The sequence below is a fragment of the Podarcis raffonei genome, chromosome Z (genome assembly GCF_027172205.1).
Source record: "Podarcis raffonei isolate rPodRaf1 chromosome Z, rPodRaf1.pri, whole genome shotgun sequence".
Classification (NCBI taxonomy): Eukaryota; Metazoa; Chordata; class Lepidosauria; order Squamata; family Lacertidae; genus Podarcis; species Podarcis raffonei.
This window is the reverse complement of record NC_070621.1, coordinates 23,489,393-23,511,094: the sequence shown is the minus strand read 5'-3', so window position 1 is coordinate 23,511,094 and position 21,702 is coordinate 23,489,393. Positions and strand designations below refer to the sequence as shown.

At 40.3% G+C, this 21,702-nt stretch overlaps 1 protein-coding gene across 2 annotated transcripts in view; it reads left to right on the top strand.

The window, feature by feature from the left end:
* The window catches only part of LOC128406363 (cysteine-rich hydrophobic domain-containing protein 2-like), a 32,229-nt gene extending 13,481 nt beyond the window's left edge, over nucleotides 1-18,748 (top strand). The window contains exons 2-6 of one of the 2 annotated variants that reach the window (XM_053373691.1): nucleotides 5,981-6,035; nucleotides 8,220-8,375; nucleotides 10,975-11,031; nucleotides 11,309-11,368; nucleotides 13,583-18,748. In XM_053373691.1, coding sequence (XP_053229666.1) covers nucleotides 5,981-6,035; nucleotides 8,220-8,375; nucleotides 10,975-11,031; nucleotides 11,309-11,368; nucleotides 13,583-13,633 — 379 coding nt within the window. In that variant the 3' untranslated portion in view covers nucleotides 13,634-18,748. The remainder of the gene's footprint in view (nucleotides 1-5,980; nucleotides 6,036-8,219; nucleotides 8,376-10,974; nucleotides 11,032-11,308; nucleotides 11,369-13,582) is intronic. The other variant, XM_053373692.1, reaches the window with a different exon arrangement.
* The last annotated feature ends 2,954 nt before the right edge of the window (nucleotides 18,749-21,702 follow it).

Genomic DNA, 21,702 nt, shown 5'->3' with positions numbered 1-21,702 from the left:
CCATAGTCCTTGTACTGCCTTCCTAATGACGGAAGCCTAAGAAGTGTTTGCCCATCTTTGGGAAGGGCTCTAGGACCATGCCAGAACCCTGAATCTTTCTTCCAGAGCCAGAGCAGTGCCGCAGATTTCCTGCACAGAACAATGGCAGTCCTGTACAGGGGTTATTTACTTATGAGTTAAAAATAATAATAAACCTTGCTTTTTGTTTAAGCCTCCTCCCTCCATTCTCCCATTTTGTATATGTGTGCAGGGTTGTGCGCCTGTGTCTCCCCTCATGTCTATTAGGGAACATTTTCTCACATTTCCATTGAAATCTATGCCACTAATTATATAGCTTTAATTTTAGGGAAAGTGTCCTAATTTAAAAATTACCATAAACAATAGTTGGAACAATTTGTTAAAGGTAATACAGACCTCTAAGTAGCAGCAGTTTCCAGGACATTACCCCGTTTGTCTCTTCATAATTTCATCCTTATTTCAAACATTGTGTTATATCAGTATATCACAATGTTTAACTGGTGACATATCGCGATGTTGAAAACCAGACATCGTCCAGACCTAGCTGCAGCCATTTTCCTTTCTGTAGGATACCATTTCAGTGTGTCCATCTCCATGCATTTTCATTTATCAAAACATACATTACAGGTAGGACCTACATTTCTGGTTGGGGGCAGGGGTTCCTCCCTGAGGTACTTAACACTGTTTCTAGTCCATTATTGTTGTTCCCATTTTTAAACAACGCAGTGTTAAATCATTCATCCAAAAGTCCTAGGTGGAGCAATATTATGAAGATCCACTTGGGGGTGCCAAATAGCGGACTCACAAGCCACCATTTTATAAAAGATAACAGAGTGCCTCCATTTTGTCTGGCTTTTGGAGGGTGGCGCAAGGACTATGGCACAGCCTCCCCTAAGCCGGAAGCTCAAGAAGTGCTTGCCCATCTTTGGGAAGGAGGGAAGGGCGCTAGGACCACAACAGAGACCTGAATCTTCCTTCCAACAGCCAGAGCAGTGCTAGCAGTACAGTTCCCCAGGCTGAGATGCCACAATTTTTGCAAGATCCATAACTGAGAAACTCCACTTGTGGGTGAGAAATATTGGCCTCAAAAGGTTTGGAAGGACAGTATGAGGGTTCTGAGGTGCTGCCATGGCCCTGACACTGCCCTTCAAAGCTGGGAAAGCTTTATGAGATTGCAGTTTTGCACAGGTGTCTCTATGCGTGGGAATAAATAAATGGAGAGTGGGTTTCCTTTTATTTAAATTAATCTACTTACTCTCTCACACACACACCTCCTGACACCTGAGCCCTGCTGGGTCCCTCACATGGAAAAATAGATTGGGGTCATTTACTTCTGAGTTCAAAATAATAATAATAATAAACCTTACCCTGCTGTTTAAGCCTCATTCCTCCCTTCTCCCCTTCTGTGTGTGTATTCCTTTTTCTGGATTTCCTCAAATGTGCCTCTATTTTGTCTGACTTTGGGAGGGCAGGGCAAGTGATCTTTGAGAGCCCTGGATCTTTCTTCGTAGACAGAAGAACAGCACAGAGAAATCGAGGTGGCAAAAATATGAGAAGATCCATTTTATCTGACTTTGGGAGGGTGACTGGTACCGCCCTCCCAAAGTCCGGAAACCTTATGCCTTTGCGCAGATGTCTCTGTGCACGGGGAATAAGTAAATGGATAAGCGGTTTCCTTTCTTCTCCATTTATCTATTTATTTCTCTCTGTAGTTCCAGAGACTCATAAGCCCTTTCTGTCTCACATGGCAAGAGATGCGAATGCTGCTGTCCAGTGCTGCTTTGAATAACTGCTGCCTTCAGTTGCTTAAGCCTTGTTTCTCCCTTCTCCCCTTCTGTATTTGAGGGCATGCTTGTGTGTCTTTGTCTCCCTCATGTCTATCAGGGAACATTCTCTCACATTTCCTTTGATATCTATGCTACCAATTACATCTACAACTTTAATTTTAGAGAAAGTGTCTTAATTTAAATATTATCCTTACTATAAAATAACAGTTGTAACAATATGTTAAAGGCAAGCAGATATTTATAAGTTTCAGATGCCTAAGTAGCAGTTGCTTCCATCCATATTTCAGACATTGTGTTATGCTGGTGACGTACCACAGTGTTGAAAACCAGACATCGTCCAGCCCTAGCTGCAGCCATTTTCCTTTCTGGGCTATGTTTATGTAGGATATTCATTTCAGTCTGTCAATCTCCATGCTTTTTCAAGGAGCAGAACCTCATATATGATACACTGCATATAGGACCTGCTTTTTTTGTAGGGATTTTTCATCCCTCAAGTGCTTAATGCTGTTTGCAGTCCATTATTGCTGTTCTCATTTTACGCAGCGCTATGCTATTTCATTAATGCAAAAGTCCTAAGTGGTGCAATATTATGAAGATCCACTTGGGGCGCCAAATAGAGGACTCACAAGCAGCCATTTTATAAAAGATAACAGTGCCTCCATTTTGTCTGGCTTTTGGAGGGTGGCGCAGGGGCTCTGGGATTCCAGAGCCCTGGCATTGCCTTCCCAATGACGGAAGCATAGTACTTGCTTGCCCATTTTTTGGAAGAAGGGAAGGTCTCTAGGACCCCGCAGTAGCCCTGGATCTTCCTTCCCTGAGCCAGAGCTGTGCCCAAGGTTTTCCTCCACAGTTTTATCTTTCTAGTTGTATCTTTCAATAGATCGTCTATAGTCCATTATCTTATCCACCTTTGGGAAATTGAGATAAGGGCTCTGGGATGCCCTCTAGCACCACCCTCCCTAAACCCGGAAAACCTTATGGGATCACAGCTTTGTTCAGGTGTCTCTGTGGGTGGGAATGAGAGCAAAGGAGGGTTTCCTTTGTTCTCCATTTATCAATTTACTCTGTTCTGCAGCTCCTGACACTTGAAAGTGCTTTCTGCCTCATCTCTGAAATGATGCATGCTACCGCCCTCATCCGGGGCTCGCTTGGAAGCAAAGTCTTGTCCTATGGAAAAATAGACTGGAGTTATTTTACATATGAATAAATAATAATAAACCTTGTCCTGTTGTTTAATCTTTCTTCCACTCTCTTGCGTTCCTATTTCTGTGTCTGTTAGGGAACCTTCTCTCACCTTTCATTTCATATCTATGCCACGTATTACTTCTACAGCTTTAATTTTAGATAAAGTGTAATAATTTTAAAATGTGTTCTACAGAATATTGTAACAATATGTTAAAGGTAAGTAGATATTTATGTTTCAGAACCTTAAGGAATAGCAGTTGCCGGGACATAGCCCCATAGTTCCATCCTCATTTCAGACATTGTGTTATATTGGTAATATTGCGATGTTTAGCTGGTGACATATCACGATGTTGAAAACCAGACATTGTCCAGCCCTAGCTGCAGCCATTTTCCTTTCTGTAGGATGCTCCATGTAGGATCTGCTTTGGGGAATGGGGGGGGGGGTCTTAACGTTTCCAGTCCATTATTGTCATTCTTATTTTTACACAGTGCTATGCTATTTAATTAATCCAAAAGTCCTAGAAGGTTCAGAATTGAGAAGATCCGCTTGGGGGCACCAGATATTAGCATTGCAAAGGCTCCATTTTGTGAAAGATTACAAACTGCCTCCATTTTGTCTGGCTTCCAGACCCCTGGCATTACCCCCTCCCCCGAAGGATAGTAAGTGCTTGCCCATCTTTGGGAAGGAGGGAAGGGCTCTAGGACCATGCCAGAACCCTTTCTTCCCAGAGCCAGAGCAGTGCAGGCGGAACAACAGAACAAAGGCAGGAAAACCTTATGCCGTGGTTCCGATGTTTCTCTGTGTTGGAGTAAATAGAGAGGGTTTCCTTCACTCTCCATTGCTCTGCAGCTCCTTAAACTTGAAAGTCTTTTTTGCCTCGTTTCTCAAGAGCTGAGCTGTCCAGTGCTGCCTTTGAACTGCTGCTGGTCTCAGCTGGGATTGGCTTGGAAGTCACCACTTGTTCCATAGAAAAATAAACAGCGACTATTTACTTATGAGTTAATAATAATAATAATAATAAACATTGCTCTGTTGAATCTTCTCTCGTGCCTTCTCAGCTTCTCTCTCTCTCTCTGTGTGTGTGTCTCCCTTGTGTCTGTAAGGGAACCTCCTCCCACCTTTCCTTTCATATCCACGCTACTAATTACTTCTACAACTTTAATTTTAGAGAAAGTGTCCTAATTTAAAAATTATTTGTATTTTAAAATAACAGTGGCAACAATATGTTAAAAGCATGGGGGGGAATTAAGTTTCAGACCCCTAAGTAGTAGCAGTTGCCAGGACATTACCCCGTTCACCTCTTCATAATTCCATCCTTATTTCAGACATTGTGTTATATTGGTATATCGTGATGTTTTGCTGGTGATATACGACTATTTTTAAAACCAGACATCATCCAGCCCTAGTTACAGCCTGACCTATATTGATGTAGGGTGCTCATTTTAGTTTATCAGTCTCCATGTGTTTTCAAGGAGCAGAGCGTCATTTATCATATGATACATTGCATGTAGGACCTGCTTTTCTTGCAGAGTTTTTTTTCCCTTGGGGTACTTAACACTGTTTGCAGTCCATTATTTCTGTTCTCGTTTTTACATAGTTAATTTCATGCGTTCAAAAATCTGAGGCGGTGCAAAATTGAGAAAATCCATCTGGGGGCGCCAAATATCGACCTTGTGCACAGTGCCACTTTATGAAAGGTTGCTGTTTTTCCCCCTGCAAAGTTTTCCTGCAATAGGGGTCAAGCCATGGTGGCTTGAGAAGAACCAAAATCTTTTCATGAATGTGTGCCTGTGTATCCCTCATGTCTTTGTCCCTTTCCTCTCTTCTCCGCTTCTGTGTGTACACACATGTATGTGTCTCCCCCTCTACGTTCCCCATTTTCTCCTCCTTACCATCGTACTCTCTCTAATATTCCCCTGCCCCTTTGCTTTCTCACACAGTCCCCTCCCACACCCCCTATGCTTCCTTATGTGCTTCTTCACCTTCCTTTTTGTTCCCTCTGGCCCACAGCCACTGGTGAAAAAGAAGGAGAGAAGTGTTTTCATTTCCATTTCCTGGAGTTTACGTTTTTGGTGCCCCATAAATAGCTTCCCTCCGTATTAAAAATAAAGGTTGATGGTTTTTTTAAAGAAGGAGGTTATCTCTTTGCCACATAGTTTCATATTTATTTCAGACATTGTGATACATTGTTTTATTGTGAAGTTTAGCTGGTGATATCTAACCTGATGCTGGAAACCAGACATTGCCTAGCCCTGGTGTATGCAAGGCAGGTAGCAAAGCCAAAATGACACTGCTGTGATTCCATCCTGTGAGGGACCCACTGGGATTACTGTTAAGATGTTGCGTCATTTTGTCATCCAAAGGGAGCTCAACAGTAAAGTGGGGGGGGTTTTCAAAGTGCAATAATTTTTGCATCGGTTTTGTTGAAAGGATTATGCCCCTAATTCCTAGAGTCATATTCAGCTGATGAGTCTCACTAGCAGAATCCCAAGAAAGGACTGCACAGCTTTAACCCTCTCCCCCCACATGCCCCCCACAAATTGCCTCTATGAGGGTCATGAGAAACTCTGGAATAGGATATGGGGAGAGAAGAGGGGGGATCATTCTGTCTGAAACAATTGTCAAGAGCTGTGCTGAATTCCTCCTTTAGTTTTCTGGTTCTGCAATAATCTCAGCAAAGTACTCTTTACAGTTCATCAGGCTGTGGGCATAAGCAAGAAACGGATGAACTTTATAGTCACTATACAGATAGAAACATCAATTGCCCTAATAGTCTATAACCATGAAAGTGGGAGGAAGGTGCATGCCTTTGGATGTGGTTTTTAAATTAAGTGTTAATAAAAGGAGCTATGTTCTCTGCACGTTTTCAGTAGTACTTTAAAATGTACTATGAACACTTGAAAGCTGATGTGGAAAGTAGCAGCGATATATAACTTATGGCGTTAGAAACAAGTTAGGTGGAAATACTTTTTCTCTTTTGTTTTTTAAGGTTTGGCTTAACCAACAAGTTTGACACCGAATTTCCCTCTGTTCTGACAGGGAAGGTAAGTCAGCACATGTACCCCGTGTAAATTGCAAAAATGCTTTTCTTTCAGTCGGCTGAATGTCTTAAATGTTGAAAGAACTGAAAGATCTGGTGATCCTGATCTGTATTCCTATATTTTGAGATCCAGCCACTGATTTTCATGGAATTTACATTCAAGTTAATGTGTTGTGGACAGAGTACCAGGTGTAGGTTTGTTGACATCTTAGTCACTTCATCTGATTGGATTCAAGGTTCATTTAGCTCGTCCCAGAATCCTCATTTTGTTTTATGCTTCTCTCTTGCATCTATAATTTCCACAAATCTTGCTTCAACTTTCTAATGTCCGGGCACACAACTAATACCTTGTGCAATAGGGACCTGTACACTTTTAAATGTAAAGTGCCTTGTACATTTTAAGCACTAACAAATTATAAATGAAGATGCTATCTGGAACACATATTATCTTTGGTTCTGTAACTACAATCCATTTCATTTTCAACACGGGCATAATTTAAAATACTTAAGTTAAAGTCAGTAGCAATTACCATGGAACACTTTTAATATCATGGAATTCTGGATTATAACAATGCCAATACATACTAATTTTAGCAATAGTAAGATATTGCTGAGTTATAGCAAGTATTGTGAAGATATTCTGCTGAGTGTGTTTTGTTCCTTATACAGTATATTTAATCCTGTACCTTTACCTTTATATTCTAAAAAGGATATTTGTAGGATTAAGATGCAACAGAACAATTATGTTTAAACTCCACATTTTAGATTGCTGGATTGTTTTTTAATATTTGAATTCTTATATTATTGATCATATGTGTTGATAATACAAAGTATCTTCATAAATAAAGAATGTGAACATATTTTGTGTAATGATTTTTTAAATTGAGATAACTGGATTGAGATTTTGTTTTAATTTGTACAAAAGGAAGTTTGTAAGTAGGAAGCCTATGATAAGCTTTAAAAAGACAAGATGAAGAATGGGGATAGGTCTCAAAATATAGGCCCTAACAATCAATTTTATTTCCCTCCTCTTCAACTTTACAATCATTCTTTTTCCTTGGTAAATCTTTCAGTTCTCCCCAAACTCTTGTCCCTTTTTTTTTTTGTTCACTTAATTCTTTTAATGAATATGTTGGTAATCTTCTCAACATGCAACAGAATTGCATGTTCAGGCAAGAAGTCTCAGTCCTAGCTTTCAGTTCTTAGTTGATGGATGAAAATATTGGTTTGTGATATATGGTCTTAAATCTGCCACTTCCCTGTCACCTGGATCAATCAATAATCCTTTAGGGGGAAAGTCCAGTTTCCTGTCCTGATCTTAAAACAACAAGGACTTCTGTGGGGAAATTGGTGTCCAGTGCAAGGAGGTGTAAGTCATAAAACATTCCCTTCGTATTGTAATTTGGCACAAGGCGTGATTGATTGGGCTGTGATTATGATGGCCAAAGAAGGGAGAGTGAGCCTGCTGGTCATTGCTCCTTTCCTCTCTTGTATCCTGTTGTAAAATATTATGACCCTTCCCTCCACCTTCATACCCTTTTATGGTGTACTGGGCCGAAAAGGAATCTCTTAGAATGCTGTCTGGGTGTTTGGGTTGTTTTTCCTCCAGAAAATTTCAAATTTCCTAAAACACTGTTTTACTGAGGACCATTATTCTGGTCACTTGCTCCTTGAGGACCATCACGTTTCTGTACCTTGCAACCTTTGTGTGAGAGGATATTTGAAAAGGATTCCATAATTCACACATGCAACATTATCCTAAGGACTGTGTGGCTTACTGTAGCCTGCTAAAACTGTATTTGCAGAGGGAGGGGGAGAGAGAGAGAGAGAAAGCTCACTTTTACTGTGTTTAACATTGATTATGATGATGATGATAAAAATAACTGATTTGGTATGAAGTTGAAGTATTTAAATCTATTTATGCAGGCAAAAAACACAAGTAAGAATACCAAAAGTTTCTGTAGAGTAACTAAAACAAAAATTTCATCCTTAGTGATTACTGCATTTCCTCACACACAAACTGGCAGTAGAGTTCTAATTCCTGACAGCCTTTACAATATTTTTTTACAATCAAGCAGCATATAAATTTTATGAAATAAATAAATCCCAGAATTATATTTTCTTTTTCTACTTTCTCTCTATATACATGGTTCCCAGTACAGTATAGGTTTATCTCTTGCTTTTCCAGGTTGCTCCGGAAGAATTCAAGACAAGTATCAGTCGTGTAAATGTATGTTTAAAGAAGAATCTCCCTATCAGTGTAAAATGGCTTCTCTGTGGCTGTTTGTGCTGCTGCTGCACACTTGGCTGCAGTCTGTGGCCTGCTGTCTGTCTGAACAAAAGAGTAAGTACACATATTAGGCTACTGGTGTCACCAGCAGCTACCTGCAGTTGCTTGAGCTCTTAATTTCTTTATTGCTTTTAGATTGTTAGTTGCACAAACCTTTGTTCTTTAATATATTTCAAAATAATTCACATCTTTCTTGTACTGACCCTAGAACATCTGTCCTTTTCTGTCAGCATTTTTCTCATTATTTTTTCAAACAACAAGAACTCTGTTACTCTGATTTATATCCAAATGATTAAAATTAATTACAACACCATGATATGCAGAATTTATTCTTTTAATTAATTAATTCATACATTATTTTCTTTTGTAAACAGTCCTGTGTGACTCATGGCCTTAAATTCTTTACTTGCCTGTTAAGTTATTTCTGTAGAAATGCAATCAATACTTCTAGATGCCTGAATTTGTTCGGTGTCCTTTCAATAAATCCTAAGTGCCTTAGTTTTGCATTCTTGAGGCTTTCAAAGCTCTTGTCACCCAAACCTTAGCTAATTGCTCATAATGCATTCATTTTGATAGAGAGCAGAAGACAGTGCAGGTTTGGAAAATAAGGAAGGTACAGAATTATGCCTGTTTTAGGCAGATGTCTAGGAACCTCTACTCACTTTAAATTAGAGAAATGAAGGTGATAGCTATTTCAGTAGGCTCAGTATTAAACCTGGTTGGTATATTCTTGCTTGAGTGTTAATTCACTTCAAACCAGTTGCCACCAAGATCACCCTGTGCACTTGTGCCAAAATTCCAGTAGTGTTGCAACTGAATCCCATAGGACTATTCCATCAGGTCATAGAGCAGAGGGGGAGAAAAGAAGCAGGACTATGATGGGAGTCTAAGGTGAGATATCCACGCAGTGGCAGTTGCTTCCAGTACCAGTAACCACATGTAAGCTGAGAAAGGTTCAGATAGTTTACTATTGCAGAAGATAAGGCCCAGTAAAACAGTTATGGATATATACAGCTTGTAGGTTTTTGCAGATAGATATATACAGGTGCATGCAACTACAAAGTACAGTATCTTGGTTGCTTTAAATAACTTGTAACATGTAAAGATGTAACAGTGGACAGGTAACATTGACATACTAACCAACAGACAGACAGATAAACTGCAGACCTACAGGCTGACACACAGAGCTGCCATGACATATCACAGATATAGTCAGGACACTGGCTTGTCTGACCTTGTACCTGTGATTAGCTCATCCATGGAATAATTTACACTCATGAAGGAAATTAACCCCTTCTCATTTCCAGTTACTCCACCAGGCTATTCCATAGCCCCTGCTAACAGGCCTTTGGCCCTCCCATCAACTATCATTTGGTGGGTGCCCTTCTGTCAGGCTATCTGTACTGTTTCCATCACAGCTGGTCTTTATAAGAACTGTAACTTTAAGAACTGGTGCCTCACCTTCCTTTCCCCCTCCTCCTCCCTTTTCCCTTGTGTATCATGTCTTCAGACTGCAAGATTAGGATAGAAATACTTTACATAATATGGCATAAGCCATGGGTGGGAAACCTGTGACTCTCCAGATGTTGGTGGACTCCATCTCTCCTCAGCCCTCATGGACAATGATCATGGACAATGATCATGCAGTGATAGGAGTTGGAGTTAGCAACATCTGGAGGACTACAGGTTCCCCAGCACTGATATAAACTTATGACTCATAATATGTTTCTCGGCTGTACTACTTCAGACTGCAGTTAGAGGTGGCATGAGTGAATGCTCCCTCCAGCAAAAAACTATTCCCTGTATATAGAAAATTTTCTGGAGAAGGCTAGGTTAAAAAGCTGTTCGCTTGTTTCATAGTCCTTCCTGCACAGCCTAAGAACATCAGACCCCTGCTGGATCAGGCCCAAGGTGGATCTGGTCCAGCATTCTGCTCTCACAGTGGCTAGCCATATGCCTACAGGAAGCCCACAAGCAAGATATGAGTGCAATAGCACTCTTCTGCTCTTGTTCCCTAGCAATATGACTAGGAACAAGTATATAGTGAACATTCAATAATATAGTTTCCCCACTGTCATCTATCTTGAATTGGAACAGTCCAGATATACTTTTTACTTTGGGGCTAGACACTAATGATCATCAAAATTCCTAAACCCTGTGCAACTTCTGTAAATACTGCAAGCAGTCTGGTCATATTTTTCATTTTATATTAATTTTATTGCTTGCTTGCTTGCTTGCTTGAATTTATATACCTTCCTATACCCAGACGTCTCAGGATGGTTCACAGAACAAAATATATAAGAATGGCCTTGCTGAATGAGACCAAAGGCCAATCTAGTCTTTCCCATAGTGCCTAATCAGATGCCTTTAGGAAGCCCACAAACAGGGTATGAGCACAACAACACTTTCCGCTGTTGTTCTTCACAGCAAACAGTGTTCAATGCGGACTATATCGAAACTGGAGAAGACTGTATGTTTTTTATTCTGTTGTGTTCTCCTTCATCTTATCTTATTTGTGTAGAGCCAAAGAGATGAGAGATCCTTTGCAGAATTCCTTGTCGATTGCAACAGACACATGGGCCAGTTTTATGGGCCATATTTAAGGAAACTGATTGAATCCATATTCTAACGCTATTTTGGTCATCTTTCCTAGACTAGAAGATCAATTGAGAAGTTGTTAGAATGGGAAAATAACAGATTATATCATAAGGTAAGAAGGGAAGTGGCTGCTTTAATCATGGTGGAGTGTTTCAGGGTTTTTTCAGTTTTAGTGTGAATACATTTATTATAAGCAAGTAGTATGCAATTAACAAAGACGCTGGATTAAAGATGCTTCTGTATTGCTTATGTGCCCCAGTTGTAGCCTTACAAATGCTAATATCCCAAATGGACAGATAAAATAACTATACACACAGATAGTCATGTTACATTATGCTAAATATTATGCTCCCATTAAGGTAATGCTAAACATTATATTACTTTCCTAGCTTGGTTTGCACTGGAAGTTGAGTAAAAGGAAATGCGAAACTAGCAATATGATGGAGTATGTAAGTACTTTATACTTCTCTATTAACAGATTGTTGGTTACAAAGGTGTTTCCCTATTTTTCTGTCTGATTTGTCAATTAATTGCTCTTACTTTGAACAAAACACTCTTGGCTCTTCTGTTCTGTGCATACTAATTTGGGAATAAGCCCCACTGAAATCTGTAGGAAATCCTTCTAAGTAAACCTGGATAGGATTGGTTATGTATCTGTCTGTGTAATTGACTAGGGGCACTCTTTTTCTAAAAAGTCTGCCTTATTTCAACATTTGGAGAAAGTTGGTAGCATTGGGAAGAATGATTAATATGATACAATGGTACCTTGGGTTAAGAACTTAATTCGTTCTGGAAGTCTGTTCTTAACCTGAAACTGTTCTTAACCTGGGGTACCACTTTTGCTAATGGGGCCTCCCACTGCCGCCACGATTTCTGTTCTCATCCTGAGGTAAAGTGCTTAAGCCAAGGTAATACTTCTGGGTTAGCGGAATCTGTAACCTGAAGCGTCTGTAACCCAAGTTGCCACTGTATTGTGCTTCCAAGCTGTAGTTTCAGTCCAGTTCCTTGCCTCCAGTTACTCATGTGGTGCAAATTAGATAGGTGGGAAAGAGCTGTCCCTCTCCTCTCCTCTCCTCTCCCCCCTACCCCCCCGTCCCGTTTCCTTTCTGTTCATTCCATATATGTTGGTTTCATCTGTTACATGCTGTATTGGACTTCCACATTTTTGGCACTGTGTCCTCATGCTGCTAATGGTGCAGATTGATTTTCTTCTGAAGTTGTCTGTTCGTCCTGTGGATATCATGAATCTACATTTACCTTTGTCGCTGTTGTCATTCCCCCCCCCCCATCCTTAACCATTCTGGTTCATATATATATTTAAGTAAATGTGATCATCTTTGGTCCTGAGGTGATGCAGATTGGCCCATCAGACCTTTTTAAAATCACAGATTTCAGCTGTGGCTCTTAAGCAAGCTGGTTGTAGCAACAAGGTTTTAGCCGTGTACCTTCCATTACATTGTCTATATCTTTTGAATTTTACAGAACCATACTGGAATTTCTGAACATTTGAGACTGAGAGTGTTGTGGCACTCAGGGAATTTTCCGTAACATGCATATATGTGCAGACCTTTAGCTCAGATTCCCATAGCCTTTAGTGCTGAATTATTCACCTCCTCCTGGATTAGTTAGGACCTCTGCATGTGTTTAGGGGCGTAACTTGTTCAGGAAAGGTTTCAGATTGGCAGAGTCACCTGTTGTAACCAGCCCTGTACTTGCTCACTGGTGACATGCATGAGCAGTGGGAAGAGAGGAGGTTGTGCACGATGCCACAGTGGCTGCCAAGTTTGTGAACAGAGAAGTTTCAAGCTTCCCTTTTTATGGACTTGCCACATTGTTGCAGAAGCTTCATTTCCCACATTGCACTGATCATTCAAGTGCTATATAAGGCAACAAAACTGCTGATAACCCTGCCCTTTGTTGGTGGTGCCACTTGAGGAATAAGCAACCGGAAAGCAGCTGTAACTCAGAAGATGAAAACTGCCAAGTTAGATTCAGTGAAAAAGCACCCTCAGGATCCACTAGGGGGAGCAAGGTCTGAAATATTGTCTTTTTTTTAAAGAGATATTTATTAAAGTTTCCAATTTTTATGCAAACAAAAAACAAACAAAAAAGTTTAAAAAAAAACATATAGCTCATAATACATACTTTTCCATAACATATTTCTCTGACCTCCTCATACCTCCCCTTCTTGTATTCCATTTCAAATTATTTGTTCAGCAAATCCTTAACTTAAAGCATTACAGCTTATAAACACCTTGTTTTCTATCCAATCCTTTTTTTTCATATTCCTTTATATCATTACAGCTAGAAACCACTCAATTTCAATCCAGCATCATTCAACAATCCTTAATTTTACAATATTTCTGTAAATAGTCCTTAAATTTTTTCCAATCTTCTGCCGACTCTTCTCCCTGGTCACGGATTCTGCCAGGTCTGAAATATTGTCAATTGGGTACACTTCACCGTGGGCCTTCGCACCCAACAGCCTTAGTACAGTCAGTATAGAAGAGTTGAATTAAATGGGCCAGTAATTGATTTGGTATAAAGTACCGTCCATGATCTTACCCAACATATTTAATTACTTGTAGCTTACCTAATATTCTGTACACTAATGAGCTGAATGTATTGGTTAATATATGTTTGTGTTTTTTCCCCTTCCATAGGTAATACTAATAGAATTCTTACCAAAATATCCCATATTTCGACCTGACTGAGGAGCAGTATTACCTTTCATGTTATCTGTCGTTTCCTACCTGTAGTGCCTTGTAGGGGATGTTGGAGAGAAGATGGTCTACTTTTCTGTGATTTTTAAACACAAAGGTGTTCTTTGGTAGAGTAGCTTCGTTGCTATGTTACTTTCTTTTGTTTTAAGAAGAAAACAATTTGCACATTTTTAATGTTAAATAATGAGGCTTCTGTGTGTACCCTGAATTATTATTTTAAACTTCTTCAGTGATGCAGAGTTGTCACTACAGATATAATAGCCACTATTGATATAGAATCAGTGCTGCTTGTAGCCTTTTTTGAGCATGCTGCCTTATGAATTTTGAAATCCCTCTGTTTTCCAAACATACATCCTTCTGACGCGGTACATCAATTTCACACTACTTTAAATTCTTGACAGAAACAACCAAGGTTAGCTTTCAGTAACTATTAATACAGTTTTGATAATCCAGTTGTATAAGACTTGCAATGAACAGCAGTACTGGTTTTGTCCTGCACTTGCAAAGTTGCTCATTTTACATTGTGGAAGCAGGGTGAGGGTTCATTTGCAATATAGACAATGGGTCTATAAATATTGCCTCATTGTATAATGTTAAGTGTGATACTACATGAAGGTTTACAAAATGTAATATAATTCCTATTGTTTTACATTTGTTCTACATAGATTTATTATGAATTATGTCTGTAAGCATTCTTCTGATTGTATGACCCATTAGTGTGCCATACTATGAAGCCAATAATGGGTTTGTGCATACTACCAAAAGTCCCGCTCAGGTGCACTTTGTTAGTAAATGAATGCGAAAATGTATCACATTTATAAAGGTATTATTGCAACACCTGTATATCTCTAAGGAGTCACAAACCCAATGGGATTATTGGCTTGAAATTCTTCCACAGCATGCCTCTTAGCTTCCATTGAAACTGGGGAAACTTTCAAATGCATTTTATGATATGGTACTGGGGTGAGTGTCTGCTTTCATGGAGAGAACATCAAAAATCCCCCTGAGTATGGTCTACTCTAAAGTTGCAATCCTAACTCCACTTACCATTGAAACCTCATTGGATTCAATGGGACTTACCTTTGAGTAGACATTGTAGAGAGTAGGATTGTAATCTACATTATGTTTTAAGGACTGTGGCAGAACTGAAATACAGTAAAGAAAATAATTTTTTAGCAGAGTTGTACTTGGGTATTCTCTTATAATATTATTTTGTTCAACATAACGTGATTCATCCTTCTATGAAGACTATCCCTCTAAAAAAGTTCAAAGAATCTGGGTAAGCTGTACTAATGAAATAGCATGGCAGATCTGGAAGCCACCAGGTTCCTCTATTTCAATAACTTACTCTTTGAATAAATATATGTCAAGACATGCACTCAGCTTGGTGGCTCTTGCCTTGCTTGGTTTTCATTGACAGATTGATTTTGAAGGTGAGGTGTTCATCTATGATTCTGTGAATATCTCTGAATATCTCTCTGTCCAGTGGACTGAATAATATTGAGCACAAAAGGCCACTTATACCTGAAAAGCCTCTAATGAGTGCAGGGTAGGATTCAAGAATTGGGAAGCCAAAAATTCATCAGAAATATTTATTTGATGAATATGTTAGCTTTGACTCTGGAATGTTTGGTTTACATGTATTTTCACACTACATATTCCAGTTTTACCCCAGTTATGTTGCTATAATTGTGACTAAAATGGGGTCAGAAGGTGCCTGCAATTTTATGTTGCTTGCTTGTGGCTCTGCTGTAACAGCGGTGATGAAGAAAGCAAGCTACCACCATCATGAGCCTTGCATTGCAGCTTCTTGTGCAGACCAGAGCTCCTGTTTCATCAAGAACTTGCATGCATCTATGTATGCATATACCACTTGCATGTTTAGGGCTGCCCATTTAGTAGAATGGTGGAGCCATTGCTTACTTGGAGCTCTGTGCATGCACCAGAGTGCCTGTGGAATCCTTAATATCATGGACTTGAACGGGGTGCTCCTTAGTATGCTTTACACTGCGCAGCTGCGAAAGCAAAGGATTCTAAGGTATGTGGTATAACTTGAACCTTGAAATATTTAGTGATGCCCAGGCTTCTGGCTCCAGGAGGAAATTCCTGATGGCAGGAGCTATCCAGTTGGATTTTAAAATGGAACACTGAGTATTAAAAATGGAATATCAGTTAAATAGAACTTTTGAGGTGCTGCTTGCTACTTAGACCTTTTTATTACTCAGTGTGGGTATTTCACATTCTGTTAAAATGTTCATGGTATTGAACAGAGGAGTATTGGAAAGCAGAATGAATATTTGAATAGCCAAATAATGTGGTACAGTGTGAAATGCAGTGTAGTGTTTTTCCATTCATTATAAAGGGTGCTGAGAGTTATGTACAGTATTGCCAAAAAGAGTAAGTCTAAATATTGTTTCTTGCCTGATGTAACTGAAGCTTCTGATGCTACAGTGCATAAGTGCATAACTGTCACATTTGAATATCACAGACTAGCCCAAACCCCACAAATCTTACTATTATTCCCCTCCCCCTGTGAGTTTTTCTTTGGATAGTTTCTTAGCACTGAGAAGATTTGAGTGTGTGTTTGACACTCTTTGTAATGAATTCTGAATACTATCCATGTGTCTTTTTAGATGCATGTCATTTCTTTGCTCAGTGGTTACAGTGGGATTCTCACCCCACCCCATTCTTGCTTCAAATAATCATAACACTGTGCCAGGCTTGGAGCTTTTTCATTTTGGTAGTATGTCTTAAATTAAGACTTGTACAAAAACACCTCCACCTTCCCATTCTGATCATATTATGTAGAAGCTAATTCCATAGACACTAGTGTGACTTGTTTCCAATTAATCTCTCTTTTCCTCTTTTGTAGGATTAGGTTACAAATCTTCCAAGTCTCAGACAGTTTAAAAGCTCAGTTGAATTCCAAAGTTTGTCTGACAAAGGGTCCATACGTGTTACCTGTTAGGTGTACAAGAGCCAAATGTTTGTTAATTCAATTTCTAATGAAAAAAACATGGCCCAACAGTGTTGCTACTAATAGTAGCATGCAGAATTTTGTTGATTCAAATAATGTAAGTATTGCATTTTTAAAGATGTAAAATACTACCCAATTCATCCTATTTGGGGTAGTGTTTGAGGCATGTGTACACAGTGTGAGCCTCCCCCCTTCCTCTTGTCCTCATACTGATTCAACAGCAGTGAAATGTTATGAGGAATGGGGATGTCAGCCCTTTCAGTTTTCAGTAAGCTGCAGGAGCTTTGTGTAAAGCTACAAAGATTGCCCCAAAACTGACTTCCTCTTCACCTTCAGATTGCTCTAGGATTGAGGGTTTCACATGGGGAGCCAAGATGCAGCCCGTGGATGATTTTCCCACCCCCATCCTTATTACTGTCCACCTCTCCCTTCCAACACTTGAGAACATTGTATTCAATACCCATGAATGTGGAAGACTTTACTTGGCTCATGATCTGGTCATCTTTTTCTTAATATCCAAATGTTTGTAAGATAGAACCACGTAGCCTTCAGTCTGAAAGTAAATTATATTTGGGGTAGTATTTAACTCCAGCCGTACACAGAGTAGACCCAGTGAAATTAGGGTAAGGGATATGACTAATGGGTTCATTAATTTCAGTGGGTCTACTTTGAGTAGGATTGTGAGGACAGAATATCACCCCAGAGTCTAATTCTGTAAAAACCCAAGTTCTGCTCAAGCCGTTCTGCTATTCTGAGTTAATGTACACACCACCTGAGAGGTGCATCCCAGTATACTTAGTGGCTTTACAAATGATTCTGTGGAGCATCTCCTTGGTTTTCACATTCCCTACTGTGTTTTCAGCATTCCCTAGTGCTGTTTCGAGTGCTTTACATCTTGAATTGGTTGCTCCTTCCATGCTGCCTCTTTAGTTGATTTTTTGTGTGCGGTTGGGCCATCCCCACGACAGAAGTTCCTCTTTTCTTTTTCATAACCTGTAACAGTCAAGTAGATCTACAGCAGAGGTGGGAAACTTGTAGGCCTTCAGAAGTTGGACTCCCAACACCTGTTGGTCTCAGCCAGCATGGCCAATGATGGGAGCTGTGGTCCCAGTAACATATGGAAGGCTGCAGGTTTACCCATCTCTGATCTATAGTAACATGCCCAAGTAGTGGAAGAGGAAGTGCCTTGAACATTTCAGATGTACAGAGCTGTATACATAAAGCTATGGAATTTCATTGGCAAACTGGAAAACCCAAGCCAAACGCTATCACTGATTTTATGCTGTTGTTCCCTACAAGGTTTAAAGCCATTTTGTATGGTATAGGTGACGTGGTAGAATTCCATAGGTGAGGAGTGTCCTACATATGTTCCAAATTATAAGTAACAAAGCTTCCCGCATGTACTAAACTAGAACCACAGGGGGTGGGCCACACTATCTCCTTGATGCACTATTTTACTACATGTACGGGTTCTTTTAATTTGGGAGAGCATTCATATATTGGATACTGCACACCTGCAGACTTCTGGTACAGTCCAGAAGTGTACCACCTTATTTTGTATATAATATGTATACTGGTTGTTCAATTTGCATCAGTATTGCAGAACTGGGAGGCTCTGCCCCACCCCAAACTGTGGAATGTATTATAGATATCCTATGTTAAGTCACACTTGAAACCGACCCATTGAAAAACCCATTGATTTCAGTGGGTCTGTTCCTGAATATGACTAACACTGATAAATTCAAAAATGCATTTTCTTGTCCTGATTTAAGATTCAGAACTCTACATGCTCAACTGTGAATATTGCATTTTAGTGTCCTGATAATGACTGATCACTTTCACTTGAAAACACTAGAATTGAGCAATAAGGGGAAGGGGTCAGTGGGTTGATACATGGTGTAAATAATTTTACCATTTTAGTAAACAACATTGCATTAAAATATGTTCACATTCTGTAATCTTGTGAATTTTTTGTTTATAATTATTCGTAACTCATGAAACTTGTTAAACTGTATGCATTTTAATTAAGTCCTCAATACTTCTATTCAGTTTACGAATTAACAGCCACTTTTTAAATAGGATGATCTCATGCCTTGAAGTTTTTAAAATAAAAAACTAATTAAGCTTTGTGTTTGTGACTTCCTGCATTGCCCTATGTCTCCTTTAGCCAACATATGGATGCTAGGTATTTCCACTGTGAATTGCTTTTGGAAATAATTTACTGGTGAACCATTTTTTTGCGATGAGAGCTTTTCTGTTGCTTTGGTTTCTTTATAGGATCCAACCAGACAACAGTCCGTAAACAGGCTGTGTTCACAAGTGCTGCATCCATGTATACGGTACTTAATATGCACTAAGGGGAAAGTCAACTTGCAGTCTTAACATAGCCCTGAAGCAACTGCCCCCTGGTGGTCAGACTGTTTATTTTTGTACATTTCTATTCTGCCTATCTTCCATCATCAAAGCTCAGTGCACGTGTGGTTCCTAGGCAGCCTCCCATTCAAGTATTGACCAGACCTGGATCTCCTTGAGCAGTAGCTTCATGTACCTTCAGGTCATGCCCTAATCTACCTCTTGAATAAAATGCTTCAGTCTTTCCATCCATAATATTGAGATCATTCATTGATCCATACAAGTGATAACCTTATTTTTCAGGGTTGTCAACCAGCACTTTGAAGTCTGATCAGCCACAAGGTGAGGTGTTGGGATTGTTCTGGCCTCCAGACTAATGCTTGGAGGATATAGAGGCCCTTGAAAACTGATGGTGACTCTGGTGAACCGGGTTCATGTCTCCGCTCCTCCACATGCAGCTGCTGGGTGACCTTGGGCCAGTCACACTTCTCTGAAGTCTCTCAGCCCCACTCACCTCACAGAGTGTTTATTGTGGGGGAGGAAGGGAAAGGAGATTGTTAGCTGCTTTGAGACTCCTGAAGGGGAGTGATAAAGCGGGATATCAAATCCAAATGCTGCTGCTGCTTCCTCCTCCTCCTCCTCCTCTTCCTCTCAGTCATTTCTGAATGCTTGCTTTAACCTTGACATTGAAGACCTAAAAATGGCTGTGCTTAGTCAAGTCAGACCAAAGGCCAAATTAGCCTAACAGTCAAACTTTCCTGGCCATCTATATGAAGCACAACTAATACAAATTTGCCGCTGTGGGATGTAGTAGGTATAGGAGGGGTAGACACTGGATGTGTCCACCTTTGATCCCCACCCTGCACTCAGCTCTCAGCTCTGGCTCCTAGAAGCTGTCAGCATGCTACAGTGGCCATACCATAGGAAATAATTTCAGCTGGCCAGCTAAGCCAGGTGAGGGTAGCCAATGGGTCTCAAACCCTCAGAGAGTTAGGAACTACCCCTGCATGCAAAGACAGGTTCCAGCAGATTGAACGGACCCAGTAGTGGGTCCAACATTCAAGGAGGCGGTTTCTGCATCTGCTGCAGATGGAAGTGAGGGACAGATGGGGCTCATCAGCCTGGGAAGGTAGCCCATCTTGGAGAAGGAAAACTCTAATCCTAAACCTCCACTGCCATATGGCTATACTCATTTGTGAAAAGGCTTCAGGAGTGCACCCAAGGAAAAATCAATACCCGCTGCCTTGCAGGACATTTTGGGAGAAGAAAAGGCTAAGCAGTAAACCCTACACAAACCTGTCCCTAAGGTGGTTGGATGGCGCCTTGTACACTTCCTTCCAACAACTCCTCCAACAAAGCTGGTGCCAAACATATCGCTCTGCTTTTCTTTGGACAACATCAGTGAGGCCGAGAGGGTGGTCTTGTCATCTGGGAAGCCCAGGACCTCCACACACTGCCCAGGCTTGGTCACTGCTCTGGAGAGGTCACTTAGGTACTAACACCATGGTTTGACTTCACCCCTGGGAGCACACTCCACTATCTTGAGATTGATGCCGACAACAACTGTTGCTGTATAAAACTACTTTAGCCTATTTTAATTTGGAACACAGTTTCTGCAATGTAGTTTCCTTCATTTATATCCTGGCGTAAGGCAACAAAAATGATGTTCTATCACGTACAGCAACCCTGTGAGGTAGGTTAGGCTGATACTGATGGGCTGAAGGTTCATGGCTAAGTGGGACCTTGAATCTTCTCCCGTCCTAGCCTGACGGAACCTCTATAAAACACACTGGTATCAAGCAAGTGCTTGTGATTCTACTGATACTAAATGGAAAGGCTTTCCCACAATTACTCCCTTTTTTGTCTATAAGGCATTTTCTTAATGGGCAGTTGTCTTGTACATGGGCGATCAACAACTTTGGCAACCCAAAAATACTGATTTGGGGTTCCAAAAAAAAAGAGGTCGTCTTATACATGGAAAAATATGATATTTAAAACATTTCTACACCACCTGCCTGGTTTTCCAATGACATTATTTTAGACTGTAAAAGCCCTTGGTATAATGACCAGTCAAATCTGCACCATTGGCATAGATTGCACAATACTAATCTTGTCCTGCGTGTTCCCAGTAGCTGGCCATTCATTATTTTTTCAGGCATTATGTTCCTAATTCTTGATGGGATAATGTTTTATTTGTGTGTGCAATATCAGGCTGGCATGTAATGAGAAGGGTAGGTTTACTATGCTGGGTAAGGATAAGTTATACTGAAGGCTCTTCCCCTTTTAGGAAAATGCTGAGTATTTTTATTTCAGCACCTGAAAGATCAGCATATAACGAGGGCACAAAACAGCCTAGACAGATAGGGCTGGACAGATGTTACAAAGCTTGCTCAGTCTACTTGTGGCAGACAGGGATATCAAAGGAGATCTTGCATTGTGCACAAGTGTTGGGAGTTACGTGATTTGGTTGCTTGGTGGCTGCAGTCATACAGGCTGGTGCCATACTGAGTGTGCTTAATTTCAACTTTACTGTACATAACAGTACATTATTAATCTAAAGCTCCTTGCCCGGAGCAGGGGGGCTTCTGCCTTGTCACTGATACAAGGCTGGCTCCAAACTTTTGTGTGGCCTTTGCCAAGATAGCTGCCTTCCCTCTGGCTGTGAGCATAGCAGCCTGGCTAACATTTATTTCATTTATGAATCATTTCCTAAGGAACATCCATCACAAAG